Source organism: Oryzias melastigma, linkage group LG2 (genome assembly GCF_002922805.2).
Source record: "Oryzias melastigma strain HK-1 linkage group LG2, ASM292280v2, whole genome shotgun sequence".
NCBI lineage: Eukaryota > Metazoa > Chordata > Actinopteri > Beloniformes > Adrianichthyidae > Oryzias > Oryzias melastigma.
The window spans coordinates 15,398,038-15,420,301 of record NC_050513.1 but is presented as its reverse complement, the minus strand read 5'-3'; the positions used below and the strand labels follow the sequence as shown (position 1 = coordinate 15,420,301).

General features: G+C 40.0%; 1 protein-coding gene across 4 annotated transcripts in view; it reads right to left on the bottom strand.

Annotated features, from left to right (window-relative positions):
• The window catches only part of LOC112156834 (ALK and LTK ligand 2), a 34,230-nt gene that overhangs the window by 5,547 nt on the left and 6,419 nt on the right, over positions 1-22,264 (bottom strand). The window contains exons 3-6 of one of the 4 annotated variants that reach the window (XR_002921043.2): positions 13,177-13,465; positions 12,796-13,064; positions 6,641-6,694; positions 5,956-6,036 (exon numbers count right to left, since the gene is read on the bottom strand). Coding sequence is in view for 2 of the 4 variants with exons in the window: in XM_036215066.1 (XP_036070959.1) it covers positions 5,956-6,036; positions 6,641-6,694; positions 12,796-13,054 (394 nt within the window). In the remaining 2 variants the exon portion in view is untranslated. Of the gene's footprint in view, positions 1-5,955; positions 6,037-6,640; positions 6,695-12,795; positions 13,065-13,176; positions 15,020-22,264 lie in introns of those variants that run through there. The other 3 variants (XR_004948956.1, XM_036215066.1, XM_024289223.2) reach the window with 3 other exon arrangements.

Below are 22,264 nucleotides of genomic sequence, written 5' to 3'. Positions count from 1 at the left end.
GTAAAGAGGTGGTGCAGGAGTGAAAGCGACACTGGAAAACCTTTTACATTCACGTGTAAAAGAGAAAGAAAAACTTGAGTTTAGAGGTTTTTAGGACGATCTCGTTTCGTGCTACACACTGCGAGCAGCTTAAGCGCGGCTAACCCTTAAAGTTGTGTATTTGCAGAAACCATCAAGCTAAAGAACAAGGCGACAAGGGCATGCCATCTCCTCCACTAAATTAAACAACCAAAAATCCTTTTGTTGTGTTATTAGGCGTCACCAATGTATATGCCACGGCTTCACTGCTTTATTCATTGTTAACACGGTACATTAAGTCTTTTCTGTAAACCCACAATGACAGCAACACCCTGTGGTAAAGCTAAGAAAACTGAACCAAAATAAACTATTTCCACTCTTTTGTCTGACAGACATCAGCCAATAATCCGTCAGATTTATGTAAACAATCGGCGGACAAGATTGAGCGTATCCTGTAACTTTCCCATTTGACAGTAAAAAATGCAGCTGCCTTCATAACGCACATCCCTAACACACAGGAATGATTGCGCACTTTCTCCGCTTTTGGCATTTCGGTTTTTGCAACACTTGCATGGACCGCCTCGTGTTTTTTTGCTGACTTTTTTTCCTAAAACTCGCAAAGACAAGAGAAGTGTGACGGTCCAAAAGAACACCAGAACCACAAAAAGGCCAAACGTGGTGATGTCAGCTGTTTAACCTGCCAACATGTCAGAACAACCGTATTGTTGGTATGACGCATTCCTGGGACACCAACCATCACGGCCAGATTCCATATTGACCCTAATTAAAAAAAAGTAAATTAAAGTTTTCAAACAAACCAGCAGAGTGTAAAAGTGCAATGAATACCTATAACTAGACCTTAGACTGTTTCAGTTTCCATTGGGTGTCACGGGTTGATTCAGTTCAGGCTTGTATGGTCTGAAATGACCAGTTTCATATTAGTGTTTCTACCTCAAGATTAAATAATTTACATTTTCTTAGAAGCCAGTGTTTCAATTTACAATGCCCACATGGTTACCCTGCACTGGCGTGTAGGTCAATGTTTTAAGCTGGGGTGGTTGTGGTACAGTGGTCGAGCGGTTGACCTATGATTTGAACGTTGTCCGCCTATGTGTCTAAGTGTCCTTGCGGAAGACACTGAGCGCCACTTGCTCCTGGTAATTACAGGTTGGTGCTAATGTTTGGCACTGGAGTCACCATCAGGGTGAATGAATGGGACCATGACTCTAAAGTGTGTTGGTAGAAAAAAAATAGAAAGGTGCTGCACAAGTAAACATCTTTACTATAGAAGCTAAATTCCATAAGCGACTTGTGTGGCAGAGGCCTCTAATATCAATGGTAAGTCAATGTACAGATATGTTGAGAAGTCTTGCAGTGGGTTTCAAGTGTCAAACGGGGTTCAGACAAATGTTTCTAGAGTTCAATTACGTGAACTTTGGCAAAGAAGACATATCGCATCAACCAATCAGGGACTCAGCTTTGGCTCTTGACATGTTGATGATGTATCTAGCAGGTGGAGTCCAAAACCAACATGGAGGAGAAGCTGACGGTTCTCCTCTATGTTGGTTTTGATATGTTTCTCTTTTGTACTGAGACAATAATAACATTTTCTCTAATTTTATTCTTATTTTTAGTCTTTTCCTTCTCTGACTAAGGCAGGATCATAGAGAAACAGAAGTACCGCTGAAAGCGCCACCATTCAGACTGAGCCTCTACAATAGACTGTGAAGGTCATCTTACTGGGAGAGTCTCTGAATGATGTCATGAACCCAGACATCATTTGTAGAGCTCTTAAAATAAATAAACCTAATCTTTCAGCATTATCTGTGTCTTCCAAGCATTGACTGTACGTGAGATACACATACAGTCAATGCTTCCTTGTAGCTGTAAGACTAAAAACCTTTAATTGTAGCTCCTCCCACATGCAGCAGCTTCATGAGCCAATTTTTGGACAAGTGTCAAGCAGAAAATTGGATGCATATCAAAAGAGAGACAGCAAATGCAAATTTGATGCTCAAATCTCATACGGTGAGAACACAGTATTACATCAAGAAGCTTAACCTTCTAGAGTAGGGGTGTTAAACTCTACAGACCTACATGTTTTCCAACCAACCTGCCACTGAGGCTCCTTATTGGCCAAACACACCTGATCCAGGTAATCATCAGCAGATAAGACAGGATTTCTGGAAAACCAGCTGGAGGACGACCCCTGAAGTCTGGAGTCTGAAACCCCTGTTCTAGAGGGTTCTGTCTTTCTCTTTGGTGTCTACAAATTGTCCATTGGGATTGAACGCATGGCTGTCTCTGTGTGTGATGAACCGAGATCCAGGGTGCACGGTCCGATTTGATCGGGTACTTTGACCCTTTCCACTGTGAAATGGACCCATTAAACAGTACCGACCTGTACCTCTTGAGGGCTCCCATTAGTTATAGGTCCATAGAAATATCTTATAATACCATAGAAATCGCTAAGCTAGCGATTCCATTTTCCTCTTTACGGCGGTATTCTTCTTAGCAATGTTCTTTCAAACAACATTAAAATCCTGTAGAAAAAGTAAATCAAGAAAAAGACGAGCTGCTGGATGACCTCCATTGCTGTTACTTTTCTAGTTGTAACACTAAAATGACACAATGATAGGCTAGCGGTCTACACCACGCATGGATCGTGAACACAAACCACTCAGAGGAAACGAGGCTGTAGACTCCTATCAGGTTACGGGATCTTGAGTTATGCTCAAGATTTTGAGTACTACTTGACTAAAAATGATCAGTTTTTCTTAATTTTCATGCAAAAACGCAAATTGTTTGGGTTCTTAACCATTGATTTATATTCTAAGTGATTTAAGCACAACAGAGGAAACCGTCTTAAATGAAGTTATTCAATTTTTTTTATCAAAAATAAACAGATAATCTGTGATTTTGGCTAAAAACTCACCTTTTGAATGGTCTATCTCTGTTGTTCTGAAGTTTTTGTAGCAACCAAAAAATGCATTCAGACGTTTAATAATAATAATACAGTAAACGTGATTCTTTTTTAATATAAATGAGATTTTACTGCTAACTCATCTTGGTATCATGCTTAAAATCAACATTTCGATAATTGCATTTATTTTTTTCAGATCTATAGTGCATCCAAAAAGTAAATATCAAATGTTTTGAGTCATGCAACCTCTTAAATTGATAATGCTTTTTAAAGTAAGAGATGATAAGAATGACTTTAAAAAGAATTACATCGTGCAGAGAGCGTTGAATGTCCTTAATCACTGGATCCTAATCTCCAGATAGAAAGATGTACACACATTTTTGTGCACACTTCTAGAGTCTCCAACACAAACACTAAACCACATGCATGATTTAAAATCATAAGAGGTGCTGCTGTCCCGACACGATTACATTGATAACTGTGTTTGGCATTGCAGTTATGTGCTAAAACATGCCTTATCCTGCCGTGGATCTCCAACTCTGCGGTGGCGAGGCTCAGCAGTACAGTGAGAGGAGTCGGTCCGGCAGCGAGTAATTACATTTAACCTAATGTCAATTAGGATATTTAACGAGTTCAGTTTAATTTGGTTGATCCAGGGTTCCGTTTAGAGAAGAGTTTCTTTGTCGTCAGGGTCCACCGTCCTGCATGTTTACCTGCTCCAACACACCTGACGTGTAATGACTGTCATTATCGGGTCTCTGCGGAAGTGGAGCTGAATCAGGTGTGTTCAGGCAGGGCGATGAAAGGAGGAGGCCCCAGAGGATCAAACTTGAAAAATACTACAGTATTTTCTGCACTATAGGGCGCTCCGTCAATGAATGGTCTATTTTTGAACTTATTTCATATTTAAGGCGTGACAAGAGTCAGATATAAATCCATCCGTCAGTTAAACTTTCTTTAATTGCTTTTACAATAGCCATAGAACTTGTTAGTAGCATGCTACATATTAGCCACGTTGGACGTGTTAGCTATGTTAGCATATTCACAATACCTGTAACTGCCTACTTTTTTTGCAACACGTGGGAAAAAATGACGGTTACCTCTAAAACAAATGTTACTGTGGCAATATTGATTTCCAACTTTGCTACACATAACAAAAAACAAAGTCCGAAACCGCTACACGCTAGCTGAGTTAGCCTATTCACAATACCTATAACTCCAAACCTTGTTTGCAACACACAAAAAAAAAACTCATACCGCTACGACAAACGTGTGACTGTAACTACGCTAACTCCAAAAATTGTTAGTAACACATAAATAAGTAGTCAAACACAGCTACACGTTAGCCGCATTAGCATGTTCATAAGATCTATAACTACCTACCTTGTTTGAACGTAAAAAAACAACGGATGCCATTAAAACAAATGGTATTGTGGCTATGCTAACGTTCAACCTTGTTAGTGACAAGTAAATAGAAAACAGTCTAACACTGCTACACGTTAGCCATGTTAGCATATTAGCAATACCTCCCAACCTTGTTTGAAACATGGAAAAAAAGGACGTATTCAACTAAAACGTGTTACTGTGACTACGCTAACTTCCAACCTTTTTAGTGGCACATAAATAAAAAACATTTCAACACTGCTAGACGTTAGCAAGGTTAGCATATTAACAACAACTTCCAATCTTGTTTGCAACACGTAAAAAAAAAGAACAACTTTACCGCTGAAACAAATGTTGCTGTGACTATGCTAATGTCCAAACATGATAAGTAAATAAAAAGCAGTCTAACGCTGCTATACGTTAGCCATGTTAGCATATTAACAATAACTCTCAACCTTGTTTGCAACACGTATAAAACAAACTGATACCGCATGAAAAAATGTTACTGTGACTACACTACCTTTTAAGTGACGCTTAAATAAAAAACAGTCTAACACCGCTACCCATTAGCCACATTAGCATGCTAACAATAACTCCCAACCTGTTTTGAAACATGTAAAAAACAGGGTGATACCGCTAAAACAAGCATTACTGTTACGCTAGCTCCCAATGTTGTTAGTAACACATTAAAAAAACGCTATCTGACACTGCTACATGTTAGCCACTTTTGTGTGTTTACTTGTAACTCCCAACCTTGTTAGTAACAAATAACAAAAACTTCAACACCGCTACACGTTAGCCGAGTTAGCATATGCACAATACCTGTAACTTTCAACCTTGTTTACAACACATAAATAAAAAAACTTCATTCTGCTACAACAAATGTTACTGTGACTGTGCTAGTTCCCAAACTTGTTACTTACATTGAAAAAAATCAGTCAAACACCGCTACATGTTAGCCTCGTTAGCATATTCACAACAGCTGTAATTCCCTACCTTGTTTGCAATACATAAATTTAAAAAATTCATTCTGCTACAACAAATGTCACTGTGACTGTGCTAGTTCCCAAACTTGTTACTTCCATAAAAAAAAAAAAATCACAGTCAAACACCGCTACACGTTAGCCTCATTAGCGTATTAGCTGTAATTCCCTACCTTCTTTGCAGTCCGTAAAAAACAGGCTGATATTTTCTGATATTATCTCAAAACTTTTTCGACATCATTGAGTACAACCAGAATTATATGCAGTTCTGATTATAAGCCGCACTGTCGCTCTTTGAAAAAAATTAAGCCTTTTAAGCGCAACTTATAGGGCGGAAAATACAGTAATTCAGAATCTGCACTATTTGGCAAAAAACTGATAGGATCTTTTCACATATTTTGTGTATTTTATGTCTGATATTTTTAAGTATTTTCATGTTTTTATTACAATCTTAAAATTTTGATTATTAAAATATTTACATTGATCGATAGTTATTAATTTTTCATACTTTTGACTAATTTACTAGTGGAAAATGTCAAATCACTACGGAAACTGTGCTAAAAAAGTTTCATTTTACACTATATATATATTTTTTTGGCATTTTCTCAGAATTAAACTTGAAAAACCACTTAAATAATTAGTACTCACAAGCTGGTACTGTGCATTCCCTGGTGTTGTTGTAAAGTCTATAAAATTGTTTCCGGCACTTTGGGTCGAAGTATAGAGGACCTGAGGGCAAAAGGAAGAACAAAGTCACTATTTTCTCCGGTGGGCCAGACATCTATGAATCACCCAAACAAAAGCGTCATCACCTGCATTTAACCACAACTTTTGGACACATTGTAGCTTTCAGTTCCTCACGTGTTAGATTGTTACTTTTAACATATTATTGCGGCATTTTACTAATGGTTGAGCACATATATAAAGAAAATTTAGTTTAAAGTATTTTTTCAATTTAATTTAATTCCGCTCTGCAGAAACTATGTTTTTGGATTTTGGCTAAAAATGGCGTAATCATAATTAAAACTTGAATCTATCGAAACTTTGAATGCTAAAACAGGAACTACTAAGCTGTGCTTGAGGGGAAAGTCATAAATCAAATACATTTTCTCTAGCAAAATTCACTATATCATTATCAAGTCAGCAATTTTTTTTTTTTGATGACTTGAAAACATCTGTAAAGTGCAAATTAGGAAACGACAAATGTCTGCTGACTTACTGTCAGAGTGTAATGACTTGAGGCCTGCAGCGTTACAACGTTCCACCAACTCACGATTAAAGCAGAAAATCTCCTTTTTTTGAGTATTTCCTTAACGTTCTGCGTTGTTCATACCTGTTAGATGAATGATGAACTTTTCCTTCTGTTGTGAATCTCTGGAGTGACTTCCTGTAAAATAAACAACCAAAAAAATGAATAAATAAATGTCTGTAATTATCAATAATCAGTCATATATTTGTTAAGGTAAACATTTCCCACATTAATTATGGTTTAATAAATTATTCAAAAAAATTATATTTTATTTTCTAAATTGCGATTTCTGTTTTTGTTAAAATATTTAATTAGCAGAAAACAAAATTGTCAGATTTTCTTCAACTTTTGACCTCTTCATAAAAGTAGAAAACTGATCTCTCCAACACTCCAGAATTCTGCATTTTGTTGACACTTTCATCCAAAGGACTTCACAGTGGTGTAGTGGTTAGCCCCCTAGCCTCACATTGAGGTAGGTCCTGGTTCGAATCCCAGCTCGGACCCTCCTGTGTGGAGTTCTCCTCATGAAAGTGTCCATGTATGATCAGATTTAGGGTGAAAACCTAATCCAATCAGCCAGGGCGTTGAAGATGAAACTTTCTTTCAGTATGACAATGATCCGAAGCACAGAGGGAGTGGCTTCAAGAAGTATTTCAAGGTCCTGGAGTGTCCTAGCCAGTCTTCAGATCTCAACCCCATAGAAAAACCTAAGAGGGAGTTGAAAGTCTGTGTTGCCTAGCAACAGCCCCAAAACATCACTGCTCTAGAGGAGATCTGTATGGAGGAATGGACCAAAATACCAGCAACAGTTTGTCAAGACTTACAGAAAACGTTTGACTGCTGTCATTGCCAACAAAAGGTTTATAACAAAGTACTGAGTTGAACTTTTGTGATTGATTAAATACTTAATACTTAAAATTCAGAAAATGTGATTTTCTGGATATTTTATCCCTAATTTTGTCTCTGATATTTGAGGTATACCTAATAAAAATTTACAGGCCTCTCTCATCATTTTAAGTGGAAGAACTTTCACAATTAGGGGCTCACTAAATACTTTTGACTCCTTCTATTTCCCCAAAGGACTAAAAATCTAATAATCCATTTTCAGCTCAAAAACAGACAATCTGACTTGTTTTTAAAACGTTACCACCCTCATCAGCGAGTTAAAAAGTTGGAAAAATGAGGATATGAAGAAAGTCATCATGGTCAACCTTGTGACACAGCCGGGGAAAACTCTGCGTGCTTCAGCTCCCACAAGAAAACCGTTGTTTCCGACTCAAAAGTTCAGCTCCAAAGTTTACCGCTCCACATCAGGCGGCACAAGCCTCCGAAGGACCCGGCCTTACTCACAAAGATCACTTTTTGGAGATGATGGAGGTCAGCCTGAGTTATTAAGCTTAAAAAATGTAAAAAAGAATCATCTCCGTCGTCATGAGTAGCCGAGTCAGCAGTGGAGCTATAAATGGGAACAATGGGGAGTTTTTGATTCTAAGGATGGGTTCTGTGGACGGTTTTCAGGTCAAGACCTCATCTGAACTTTGATATTTCTCCCATCATGCAGCTTGTTTATATCCAGTTCTATCAAACCAGAGGCTGTCAACAAGATAAGTTCTTGTTTTAGGGTACAGCTGCCAACATTCTAGTCAATGTTGATGTTTAAAAACCGAGTTAAATTAAAAGCAAATCCATGGTCCATAAATTCTCTGTCCACGAAATTCTGCTTCCCTTATCAGGAGTTCTTGAAAATAAACCCACTTTGTTGAGTTTATATTAGCGTGGGATTACTTCACCGTGCAAAGAGGTCACAGTTTCCTGAGGTGTTATTCAATTATCTGCTGACGGTGAAGACATCTCCAACAGTGTCCTAGCAACTCTCTTCACAGCAGCTGCTTTCACGAGCAGTCACTGCGACCCGTCTTATCTCCTGCTCTTTCTTCAACATCACCACGCCTCATCGGCTTTTTAGACATTTAAAATTCCAAGTCCTTCTTTTTCATTCAAAGCCAAGTGGGTGCAGATCTCCTCTTTTTGAAGTGTTGTTGATGAGCGGTCAGATACTGATGGGTGGAGGATACAGACTGCAGTAAGATGGAATCGGTCTGTGAAGTCTGACAATCAATCACAATCACTGTCAGGAGCTCCATTAAGTTGCCTTCACACTAGGATGGTCCTGTGGACTCGGTTTGGTTTGCTTTCAAACACTCTGAAGCGTGCTAAAGACCTGAGCAGACCCGACCGTCTGGGAAATGGTCGCAGTGATACTGATCACTTGGGGACAGCATTGGCTGACCCTCGATCATTTGGTCCGTGCCAAGTCACCCGATCTCTCTCTCTTTCTGATTCGAAGGTGCAAAATGATGCAGTTCGTCTAAAGACCAGATGTTACGCCCCCTAGGGGTAAACCTGGCTCGGGGTTGGACCCTCGGCCAAACATAGAATAAGTCATAGAGACTGCTGATCCAGCCATGTCAACCGTCAGAGTCAGCAGCTCCCCCTAACCAAAACTACCTAAAGAAAACAAATAAACAAAGTCCGCAAACTAAGACTACCAAACTAAAATAACAAAACCCAGCAGTGTAAGACTGCTGAGTGTGGATAGATGGATAGTTGAATAAATTGAGGGAGTGGTGGATGGATGGATAGAGGGATAAAAGGTTGGATGCATGGAGGGATGGATGAATGATGGAAAAAAATAGATGGATGGATGAAACATTGGATGGATGAGGGAAGGATAAAGGAAAAAATAGATGGAGGGATGAAATGTTGGATAGATGGATGGATGGACGAATGGATGGATGAAGAAAAAATGGATCGAGGGATAAAATATTGGACGGATGAAGGGAAGAATATATGGAGGGATCAAAGGTTGGATGGGTAAAATGTTGGGTGGATGGAAGAAAAAAAGGTTGGATGTAGGGATGAATGAATGGAGGAATAGATAGAGAGATAAAAGGTTGGATAGATGGATGGATGGATGGATGGATGGATGGATGGATGGATGGATGGATGGAGATATAAAAGGTTGGATGGATGAAGGGAAGAATATATGGAAGGATCAAAGGTTGGATGGGTAAAATGTCGGATGGAGGGGGGAAAAAAGGTTGGATGGGTGGATGGAGGAATAGATAGAGAGATAAAAGATTGGATGGATGGATGGATGGATGGAGGGATCAAAGGTTGGATGGATGGATGGATGGATGAAGATATAAAAGGTTGGATGGATGGAGGAAAAAAATGTTGGATGGGTGGATGGAGGAATAGATAGAGAGATAAAAGGTTGGATGGATGGATGGATGGGTGGATGAAGATATAAAAGGTTTGATGGATGAATGGAAGGATAGATGAGGGATAAAAGGTTGGTTGGATGGATGTATGGTTGGTTGGATGGACAAGATGGAGGGATAAAAGGTCGGATGCATGGAGGGATAGATGGATGGATGACAGAAAAAATAGATGGACTGATGATTGGTTGGATGGTTGAAGGGATGGATGAGGGAAAGATGAAGGAAAAATAGATGGATGGATGAAAGGGTGGATGAATGGATGGATGAAAAAATGGATGGGAGGAGGGGTGGATGGATGAAGAAAAAATGAAGGGAGGGATAAAATATTGGATGGATGGATGAAGGGTTTAGTAAATGAAAGCATCATAATTTGTTCTCAATAATGATCCATCAATTTTTAGCTTAATCTCCGTCTAAATCAGGAAGATTGAGGATTTTAACCAATCTTGTTTTTTTTAACCACCACAAGAAAAAGAAAAGGTAAAATCTTGCTTGACCCCTCCCCCCTCTAACTCTCAGGTGCAAAGATCAAATACCCAAGGTCAAAGTTCACGTGGCTTCAGAATAACCCCGCCCCATCTTTGTTCTTACAACAACTTCATTTACAGGGTTTATACTACTTTATATTGTGTAAAAACATGTGCTTCCTTTTTATATGTGATCCCACTCTGATTTAATTTAAAACTTAATTCAAACACTGACTGCCATGCTGGTTTTCCTGGAAGGGCCTCACACTGCAGACCTTCCGGTCTGTTAGTAGAAGACGGATTTTACTGCGCCCATGTTTGACAGCCGAATTAAAGTGTTTATGTGAGATGCTGACTTATTTTGCTGGTGTTGACAGAACCTTCTCAGGCCTGCTGACAGCTGCATCGGTGCAGCCAATGTAAACATCTGATGGTTAAAGAGGGTTTCAGCTCGGACCTCCACAGAACCAAGAAGTTCCTGAGAATCCATGACTGGAGGACGGAGGTGGAGCGTCTCTGCTGTTCCTGCACCTCCTGTTCTACACACGCCAGAATTCAGGCTCCCTTAAGTGTTTTATTTTAAATAAATATTAACTATATTTTGCATTAATTGGTTTCTTGGCGGACATAACAGTTTGGGGGTCCCGGGTATACGTTAACATGGGCCCTCTGGAGTGGTTGTATTCGAAATAATGAGTCTGAAAATTGAAAACACTGAAATAATTGTGTGAATGTTTAGTAAGAATTCACACTTAGTGATTCTCCTGCTACTCTGTACGTTTCTCGGCAAGTAAAAATTAAAAAACGCCAATTTAGCATCTACTAAAGTTTTTTGGGCTAATTTGTAGTTTAGCTTTTATTTTAGCATCAGGCTAACATTTTTGAATAATTTAGTTTACTGAGGAACTTTAGGCTATTTTGGAGTTTAGCTAGTTTTTAAGGAACAAACTAACTTTATTGGCTAATTTAGCATTTACTTAAGTTTTTTGGGCTAATTTGTATTTCAGCTTTTATTTTAGCAACAGGCTAACGTTTTTGACTAATTTAGTTTACTGTGGAATTTTCGGCTATTTTGGAGTTAAGCTAGTATTTAAGCAACGGACTAACTTCTTTGGCTAATTTAGCATCTATTAAATTTTTTGGGCTAATTTGGAGTTCAGCTTCTATTTTAGCAACATGCTAACATTTTTGACTAATTTAGTTTACTGGGGAACTTTAGGCTATTTTGGAGTGAGTATTTAAGCAACACACTAACTTATTTGGCTAATTTAGCATCTATTAAATTATTTGGGCTAATTTGGAGTTCAGCTTCAATTTTAGCAACATGCTAACGTTTTTTACAAATTTGGCTTACTGACAAAATGTATTCTATTTTGGAGTTTAGTTAGTACTTAAGCAACATGCTAGCTTTTTTTGACAAATTTAGCACCCACTACAGTTTTTTTGGCTAATTTTGAGTTTAGCTTCTATTTTAACAACAGACTAACATTTTTGACTAATTTAGTTTACTGGGGAATTTTAGGCTTTTTGGGGTTTAGCTAATATTTAAGCAATAAGCTAGCTTTTTTGGTTAATTTAGCATCTATAAAGGTTTTTTGGGCTAATTTAGAGTTTAGCTTCGATTTTAAGCTACATGCTAATGTTTTTGACTAATTTAGTTTACTGAGGAATTTTTTTATTTTTTGGAGTTTAGCTAGTATTTAAGCAACAAGTTAGCTTTTTTGGCTAATTTAGCATCTACTAAAGTTTTTTGGGCTGTTTTGGAGTTCTATAGAATTCTATTCTATTCTAGGCTAACGTTTTGGACTAATTTTGTTTACTAAGGAAGTTTAGGCTTTTTTGGAGGGTTTTTTTTTTCTTTTGAGTATTTTTGGAGTATTCTTCTTCTATAATAAGGTGTAATGCTGTAGCGCAATCACCACCTAGTGGCCAAACTGAAACGCCCTCCAGGAGAAGCAGAACAATTGTTGAACCTTCTCCTTTTGAGAAATCATGTAACACTGTATGCTATTGACAATCTCACTATTTCACTAATTTTACATTATGAGAACTGTATTTCTTAACAAATGTGTCAAAATGTGTAAAATCAGAATTGAATCGATCCAGGTTCTTGTGAATTAAATCGAATAAATTCTGTAAATTATTAGCAACACCCAGCCCTAAAAATGGGGTTTCTTAAAGTGAAGAACCAAAAAAATAAACATATTATGACCCTTTCCATCCGTCAGTGAAAGGATCCACTTCAGAAAACAGACATAACAGCTTCATGTTGAGAACTTAAAGGTCTTAAAACACTTGGATTATTTTTTCAACCCAATTATTGGGTTATTCTTGTTATTTATGGGTTACTTTTTGGAGCAACATTAATGTTTTGGTTTAATTTTAAACCCAATTAAAGCATTTCCCCCCTTTAAAAGTCATCAAGAAAAAAGTTATACTTGGGTTAAAATTAACCCAATTTGAGAACCGTCCCGTCATGAGTACTGACCCGTTCCGTGGGCCGGCTTGTTCCTCCTGGACCCGCGTCCCGTCAGTCTCACTGGGTTCCTCTGCTTGCGGCCGGCTTGCTCCACCGCGTCGCGTGCGTCACCGGAGCGCTCCGCGCGCGCGCCGGATCCTCTGAGCCGCGCGCCGGAGTCGGCGCGGTGGCGCGGCGCCGCGGCGCATCGTCCCGCCGCCAGGAGCACCAGGAGCAGGAGGAGGGAGAGAAGGAGCGCGGAGAGGAGCGGGGGCCGCGGGAGCAGCATCACTGGGGACCTGCGAGGAGCGCGCGCAGGAGGAGGAGGAGGTGTTAAATGCGCGCCAAATCTCAACTTTTTTTGAAAGTTTGGATACAAAAATGCGCCTCCTTTTATGATGATGCTCTCACCTCTCCTCGTGGCGCCTCCCCGGCCGGCGCCCCCTTTTCCGAATCCGGTCACTACGTCTCCGCCGGTCCCGGTGTGGACGTGAGCTCGTCGCTGCGTCGCGTCTCAGTTCTCGGTCTATCCCGGGTTAGTCTGTGAGTGGCGTGCCAGGCGCGCGGGCACGGTGGCATCTTATTCCAGCGGGTGGAGGAGGAGGTGGATCAGTGACCATCACCCTCCTCACATGGCGGCCCTTCCCTCCGCAGCCTCATGACTGATGCGGACCCCCGACCCCGTCACCTGTGGATCCTCCTGCGCGCGCGGGGAGATGGAGTCTGAGCGTTTATCCTTCCTCTGTGAAACAATCTAGTGCGCTCCCCTTCTTCAACTTCTGCAGATCACGGAAATGAGGAGGAGGAGGAGGAGGAGGAGGGAGGAGGCGCGTGCGTCTCAGAAACTCTAATAGATTTAGTTTCAGTGGCGCACCACTCCCTCTTAGTGGATGCAGAGAAAAACGTCTGACCTGCAGTAAAGTGAGTAGTTATGAGGTTCAAATCATCAAGTCATGACGCAATACCAGCAGAGGATTCTGGGTTTAAGCTCCAAAAGTCAAAATTTCAAGCCTTACATCATCAAACTGAACAAGTATGAACAGAATAATTGTAAACATGTGAAATTATTAAAAGAGGAACAGAAATGAGGGTGTTTGTTTTACTTGCTGTGAAAAGAGGGGGTGTCTCCTCCTGCAGGTCCACAGGTCGGGACTTGAACCTGCAGGTTCTAGGAGCCAATTCTACATTTTCACCCTCATTGTGAGCGGAAGGTACAAAGAGTGACTTAATGATTTAACGCAGAAAGAAACGTAAGAGTTTGGCATTCAGGTTTATCTGATGATTTTTGTTACAGACAAAGAAGGAAAATAATCCTTTTAAATTAAAAGAAGAAAATTATACACTGTAAAAAGTGAAACGTTGGATCAATTAACAAAAGTTTAGTCATTTATTACATTCAAAATGATATATTTAAATGTAACAAATTACAGAACTTCACTTTTTACAGTGAAGTTGGACAGAATCCAAAATAATTCTTATATTTTTCTTTAAAGGTGTATTCAGACAGAACCTTGAGTTCAGACTGTCCAAATTAACTTTTATGTTTTGAACCAAATCTAGCAAAAAAACAAAACAAAACAAAAAAAACATGTGGCTAAAGATCTCTTCAGCCATTGGCCAGGAATTGCAAGGGCGGGGCTAAGCAACGAGATAAATAGTAATGTAGTCTTTGCTGGGATAATTCACTTTTTCAAAATTTATATTTCACAGACCAATTATCATAGTCTGTATCAATGTCAGGTACAACACTTTCTACTTTTTGGTACGGTGGTGGCGTGCTCCAAGATGGTTACTAAGGAGACGACGGCTCAGAATGTACACTGAAGTGTTTATGACACATAGATTGTCGGTTTGAGAAACTATTTGTATTATGTTAAATGTAAAATTCAGTGAGTTGCAGTTTCATTGTTGCTCTGTTTACATCACATGTGTCAAAGTCAAGGCCCAGGGGCCGGATCCGGCCCTCTGGGTAATTCTATCCGGCCCTCCAGATCATTTTATTTTATTTGTATTAATATTGAAAGTTATTTAAGGTTTAAGTTCATTTATTCTGGCATAAAATTCCTACTGTGTTATTATTCATAATTATGTTAAAAAGTTACAGTTTTAAAATAAAAAAAATGGCATTCTACTAGGTTTTTGGACTATACTAGCATTTAACAAGATTTTGTTTAGGATATCTTGGAGTTTAGCTCATAATTCAGCAACATGCTAGCTGTTTTGGCTAACTTAGCCTTGTTTTTTGTTAGGCTTTTTTGGACTTTAGCTAATATTTTAGCTACATGCTAACTGTTTTGGCTAATTTAGCCTTGTTTTTTAGGCTGTTCTAAAATTTAGCTAATGTTTCAACTATATGCTAACTGTTTTGGCTACTTTAGCCTTGTTTTTTAGGCTGTTTTGAAGTTTAGCTAATGTTTCAGCTACATGCTAACTGTTTTGGCTAATTTGGACTCTGCTTTTTTCATTTTTAGTCTGTTTTGGAATTTAGCTAATATGCTAGCTACATGCTAGCTGTTTTGGCTAATCTAGGCCTTTCTTTTTAAAAGTTTTAGGTTGTTTTGGAGTTAGGCTAGTTACACTCTTGCTGTTTTGGTTAGTTTAGGCTTTTTTCAGTTTTTAGGCTATTTTGAAGTTTAGCTACGTTTTCAGCTATATGCTAGCTATTTTTGCTATTTTTTTCTAGTTTTTTTAGGCTAATTGGGCATTTAGCTAATATTTTAGCTGGCTATCAGTTCCAGCATTTTCAGCTTCTAACTTCAGCATTTTCAGTTATGAACTTCAGCATTTTCAGTTATCAGCTTCAGCATTTTTAGCTATCAATTTCCGTTTCTTCAGCTATTAGCTATAGCATTTTCAGTGGCCAAATTCAGCTTACAGCATTCCCACTAGCATTATCGTAGGTAATGATACATAATCTACTTCATGATGATGGTAAAAAGTCACGCTTTTAATGTTTTAAAAAAATTGTTTTAGAGTATTTAATAAATATTTATCCTGTTCAGCCCGTGACCTGAGGTGTGTTTTGAATTTTGGTCCCTTGTGCGATTGACTTTGACACTCCTGCTTTACATCCTATAATTCTCGACTATAAAAGCCTTTTTGGTTCAATTGTTCCACTCTGAGCACAGAGCCTATTCAGACTGAGGAAACTCGGGGAGAACTGGAGCTCAGTCCGATTTGAAATAAGACCATCTGGAAAAATGAGTCTGAGAGCGGTTCCTGGTCCCAGACCAATGAAAATGTGTATGGTTTATTTAAAAGAAAATTGTATTTTTTTCGCAAAAATTGTTTGACCACAATGCATTGTGGTCTATATTCGCTAATATAGTGATCATCGATGTAAGCTAGTTTTTCGCATAGACTTCTGGGAAGTTTCTAGTTCACTAGATTTTGGAGTTGTAGAGTGGGACAGGATGGTGAACACACAATATAGTCAGTATTGAAGGAATTCTGACATAGTCTTAGTTTTAATGAGTGATTCAACTCTGAAAACCATTTCATTTGTTTTCATTTAAAAGCTTTATGAATGAAAGAAAGATATGCTGTCTGGCTCTGCTGTTTGTTTTCTTTTGAGGCTTTGAAAATGCAGTTCTACGGGTGTGAAGAACCAACGGGGATGGGTAAATGCTGATGAATATCCTGTTATTTTCAAAAGCTTTTTATGTTTTTTTTATTTTTCTGACAGAAGAAGCCGTTAGTTTATAGTAAATGTTAAACCATTGACTTGTTTTCCTCACATTTACTCTAACTGACAAAACCAAAGCAAAGTTCACTATCCTGACAGTACCCCTCCCCAAATGGGCTGATCCTAGATGCCCTAAAAAAAGAAAAAGAAAAAGAAAAACACCTGAGAGGAGGGGAAATGGAGGAACTAAAGAAAAACAAGTCCAAAACACATTTAGGGGTCCTGGAGTCAGACGAATGTGAGGGGTATAAAAAAAACAGGAACAGACATGAAGAGGAGCAGTCCTAGCGACTCTCCACAAGGTCAGGAAACATATAGAGGAGCGCCATGGCAACCATCCTCTAGAACAGGAAACAGTCAAGGCAGCACAAGGTAGCGCAACGCAACGCAGTGCAATACAAAGCAGCTTAATGCAATACAAGGTAACACAACTCAACGCAGCACAATGAAACACAGCGCAGTGCAACAAAACACAGTGCAACACAACGCAGCGCAATGCAACACAACGCAGCGCAGTGCAACAAAACACAGTGCAACACAACGCAGCACAATGCAACACAACGCAGTGCAACGTAACACAGTGCAACACAACGCAGCGCAATGCAATGCAGCGCAATGCAATGCAGCGCAATGCAACACAACACAACACAGTGCAACACAACGCAGCGCAATGCAACAGACAAGGCAGTGCAACGCAATGCAGCGCAATGCAACACAACACAACGCAGAGCAATGCAATGCAGCGCAATGCAACAGACAAGGCAGTGCAACGCAACGCAGCGCAACACAACGCAGTGCAACGCAACGCAGCGCAACACAACGCAGTGCAACACAACGCAGCGCAATGCAATACAACACAACACAGTGCAACACAACACAACGCAGCGCAATGAAACACAGCCCAGCGCAATGAAACACAGCACAGCGCAATGAAACAGTGCAGTGCAACGCAACACAACACAGTGCAAAACAACGCAGCGCAATGCAACAGATAAGGCAGTGCAACGCAATGCAGTGCAACACAACGCAGAGCAATGCAACACAACGCAGCACAATGAAACACAGCGCAGTGCAACGTAACACAGTGCAACACAACGCATCGCAATGCAATACAACACAACACAGTGCAACACAACACAGTGCAACACAACGCAGCGCAATGCAACAGACAATGCAGTGCAACGCAACACAACGCAGAGCAATGCAATGCAGCGCAATGCAACAGACAAGGCAGTGCAACGCAACGCAGTGCAACGCAACGCAGCGCAACACAACACAACGCAGCACAATGCAACGCAGTGCAACACAATACACCACAACGTAACGCAATGCAACACACTGAAACCGAGACACTAAACTAGGATGAGGGCAGTAAACAAAAGTGAAGGCGGTTATGGATATTTCATTTTCGTTATACATGTGTGATAATTCTTAAATGTTTCATGCGATTGTGTTTCATCAAAGTGCACAGCTGCGATTTACGGTTTTGGTCGACGTGTCTTTTTGTGCATTTGATTTTGAGCTGTTTCAAATTTTTGGTTGGTTGAGACTCATCCAGTTTATGCGGATTTTATGTAGTTCATGCGTAATCATTACGTCAATCTTACGCAATTGTGCGTGATTGTTAGATGCATAGGCAAATTTGGGGCTTTCCACAGACGTATAACTTTTATATCACATTTACGACACACATAAAGCGATAAAATTGTGTAATTGACACACTAATCACTACTGAATTGCATATAAGAAGCGCAGTAATCACACGGTTCATGGGCGACTCCACACTTTCACTCTTCCAACAGTCTACACTGAGTGGGGGTCTCCCGCTCCCCTCGTCCATCTTTTCCTTTTTTTGATAGTTTAATGGCTTTCTGGCATACATCCATTATTTTTTACTCAGCTGAAGTCTGGGGGAGAAAAAAAAAGATTTTTTTACCTTTAACTGGAGAGTTTCTTGATTGTTTTTTTTCTGGGTTTGATGTCACAGTTTAGGGTGTTCTAGAGTGGTATTTATTGTTCTAAATCCTCAGTATTTGGCAGGATGCTGCACAGTTTGATGTTGTGTGAGTGTCTTGTGAGAGATCCTTCTGGACGTCTTCCAGATGAGGTGTTTCAGACATGCCCCATGAGGGGAAATGCCTCAAGAGGAGTGATTTCCCCCTGACCACGTTGGGAGTGGCTTAGTTCCTCTTTGGAACGATCTGGAAAAGTCCTCCAAGACGTGAGGAAAGGGAGGTCCAGGTTCCACCCTCATGTGGAAAAACAGCAGAGAAATGCATTCTGGGTTGATGTGAGTCAAAAAGCGTTGAACACAAGTCTTATTCCAGGATCGAAAAGCTGAAAGACTTACCACTAAATTGATTTTCCTCTTAAAGAAATGGTCATAACGAATTAACACCAATAAGAGCTTCGCGCTCCTCCACGTTCCGCCTCCATTTGTGAATTTGCTCCACCAGAAATCGACTCTAGTTGTGTTGTGTAACCACACTCCAGCTTGAGGACGATTCCACGAGAAGGAGCGGGTCACGGCGGCCTGTATCTGCACATCCAGCTGGCACGCGCGAGTATAAATGTTGCTCCAACCTCTATTTAGACAGGGTGCAGAGGGAGGGTTTGTGGAGGAGTCACAGCCTGTATCTCGGTGAGGAGGCTGTTTATCCATGCAGGTCGCCAAAGTGCACTTTTCTCACGGCCATTTACTCCACGTTGCTTACATCCAGGCTCGAGTCTTTGGAGGATTTTTGCAGCGCTTCTTTCATGCCTCGCATCGGGAACCTCTCCAAGACTTCCCCTGTGGAGACCATGAAGGTCACATGGAGGTTTTTTGACCTCTAATTTCAGACGGACGTCTTCCGTTTGGCCCAGAAGCTGACTATTAGTTGGAATCTGCAGTCAGACCTCCAGAACACCAGGGGGCGCAAAACTTACTAGAAATGACAAGAACAAGTAAGGTTTAATAAAACGGCTGCACTGTATGGTAGTTCTTAGTCCTCTCGCCTCTCAGGGTTCAAGTCCCAACGTGGTCTTTTCCGGGTGCACGTTCTCCCCGGCATGTGTGGGTTTTGTCCGGGAACTCCGGTTTCCTTCCACCTTCCAAAAACATACTTCATAGGTCAGTTGGAGACTCTGAAATATCCCAATGTGTGATTGTGTTTGGTTCTGCACCAGACTGGCACGCCATTATTGGTGTACTCCACCTTCACCCAATGCTGGGATAGGCTCCAGCAACCTGGGATCCAAATAGGGCCTCAGAAAATGGGTTTAGAAAATGGATGGACAACCAACAAAAAAGCATGACGAACAAACTAATGCGACGTTTCTTTCCAAATATATTTAAGTAATTTGTGTATTTTAAGACATGAGAGAAGGAGGACACCTGACAGGAGTTCTAAACATCACAATGAAACAATCCAGTCAGGACCTTTTGGAAATGTGCGTTCTTTGAAGTATTCACTAAAGACTACGAGTTTTGCTGTCCATCCTTCCATCCAGTCATCCATCCTTCTGTTCATCATCCATCCCTTCATCTGTCCGTCTGTGAATTCCTCATCCATCCATCCCTCCGTCCATCCATCTGTCCATCCATTCATTCATCTGTCCATCCATCCGTCCATTTATCCATCTATACGTCCGTCCATTTGTCATCCATCTATCATCCAACCATACATCTGTCTATTCATCATCTATCCATCCATCCATTTGTTCATCATCATCCATCCATCTATTGATCATTCATTCATTCACTATCCATTCATCTGTTTATCATCCATCCATTGATCATCCATCCATCCATCCATTTGTACATTTATCATCCATTCATCCATCCACCCATTCTTTCATCCATCCATCATCCATCCATCCATCCATCCATCTGTTCATCATCATCAATCCATACGTCCGTCCAATGATCATCCATCCTTCCATCCATCCATCCTTCCATCCATCCATCAATTTGTCCATTTATCCTCCATCCATCCATCATCCATCAGTAGGTCTGTCCATTATCATCCATCCTTCCATCCATCCATCCATCCATCCATTTGTTTATCATCATCCATCCATTCTTCCATCCATCCATCCATCCATCCATCCATCCATTTGTTCATCATCATCCATCCTTCCATCCTTCCATCCATCCATCCATCCTTCCATCCATCCATCCATCCATCCATCCATCCATCCATCCATCCATCCATCCATCCATCCATCTATCATCCATCTATTCATCATCCGTTTTCTGAACTCTCCGAATCCCTTTCGAGGTCAGTGGGCTGCTGGAGCCTATCCCACGTACTGTTGGATAAAGGCGGGACACACCCTTGTCAGCGTGCCAGTCTGTCGCAGGGTCTAAAAATATTTACAAGTTTATCTAAGGACTCCATCCTCCAAAAAGACAAAGACTTCTCAGTTTGTTGGGACGCAGACATCTCAGTGTAAAACCAGATATGACTGAGAGTTCATTCTTTTGGGTTCTTATTAGTTTATGTTCTTTCTGGATCTTTAAAAAAACCTTTGATTATTATTTTCTTACTGCTTTTATGTTTTATATAAAATAAATGTATGAATAAATCTTTGTACAAAAGTCTAGACTGTTCATTCTCCCTGTCTCATAGAACGCCTCATTGGTTTTATGGGAATTAGGGGCAGGAATAAAGCTGTCCCATTGCTCCACTCTCTGTTTTTCAGAGAGAGAAGTCTCCGCTCGTTCGAGTCAGCCAGCAGATTGAGCAGAAGTGTTTTAATGGAATGTTCTAAATGTACACATTAGATACATAAAAACGTTTTACTATTTTCAATTTATTTAGTGATTTTATGTGTAATTTCATCAAGGAATTAACTGATAGTCCATGATGGATCACCGATTTGTCTTACAGTTGAAACAGAAAGATTGTTTGCTGTCTCTCTTTTCTTCACATTTCCAACATAACTGAACTCTTCTTCAAGGTTTCTGTTTTACCCTAAAGACAAATTAGTATAATAAAACTGGTAAAAATCTGAAAGCGCCGGAATAGTCCGGACTGAGTTTGGTTGTCATGACTGGAATGGGTCATAACATCTGACATAACGTTTTTTATTGTGCAGACCCTTGAACCCCCTTATTTTATTGGATAACACTACACACCATGTACATCTCACGCAGGAAGTATTCAACAAAATACTTCTTCAGACTAAGTTTGAACTTTTTAAGCCTAATATATTTAGATAGTTTATAAAAAGTACTCTAAAAGTAAACCTCATGTATATTGCCTCACTTTTAGAATAGACTAAGTACTCATGTAGTACACATAAGTAGAGTACTTTTTGCTAAGTAAACCAAGGTTTGAGTTGGGTTAGAAACCTGTGATGACTTTATATGACCAGAACACAAGTTATATAGTACTCAACTAACAGTAATATTGGGGAGGGTGACACATCTCAAACAGTGTTGGGAACGGAGAAGCTAAACCGACAGATCTCTCTTAACTTTGCTGAGCAGTTCTGAACAAAAAATCTTGGACAATACTTAAAGAAAAAAAATGTTGATGTTTCCGTTGAACCCTTCCCTGTTTTTTAACCCTAAAAATAACGTGGTATCACTATTACAACTGCTACTTTAGAAAATGTTAGCTTTAGCATCATCGCTACCTGATCTGTAACAGCTACCTGATCGGTTCCTGCATGCGCAAAAGTTACGTCACTTCCTCTTGCACGACAGTTAAAGCCCTTATACTATGTAAAATCAACTTTCTTGCCTTTTAGGTGTATTATAACGTTCATTCCTCACTATAAACAACCGCAAAGTGGTATTTTTAACCTTTCATCCATTTCTGAGTA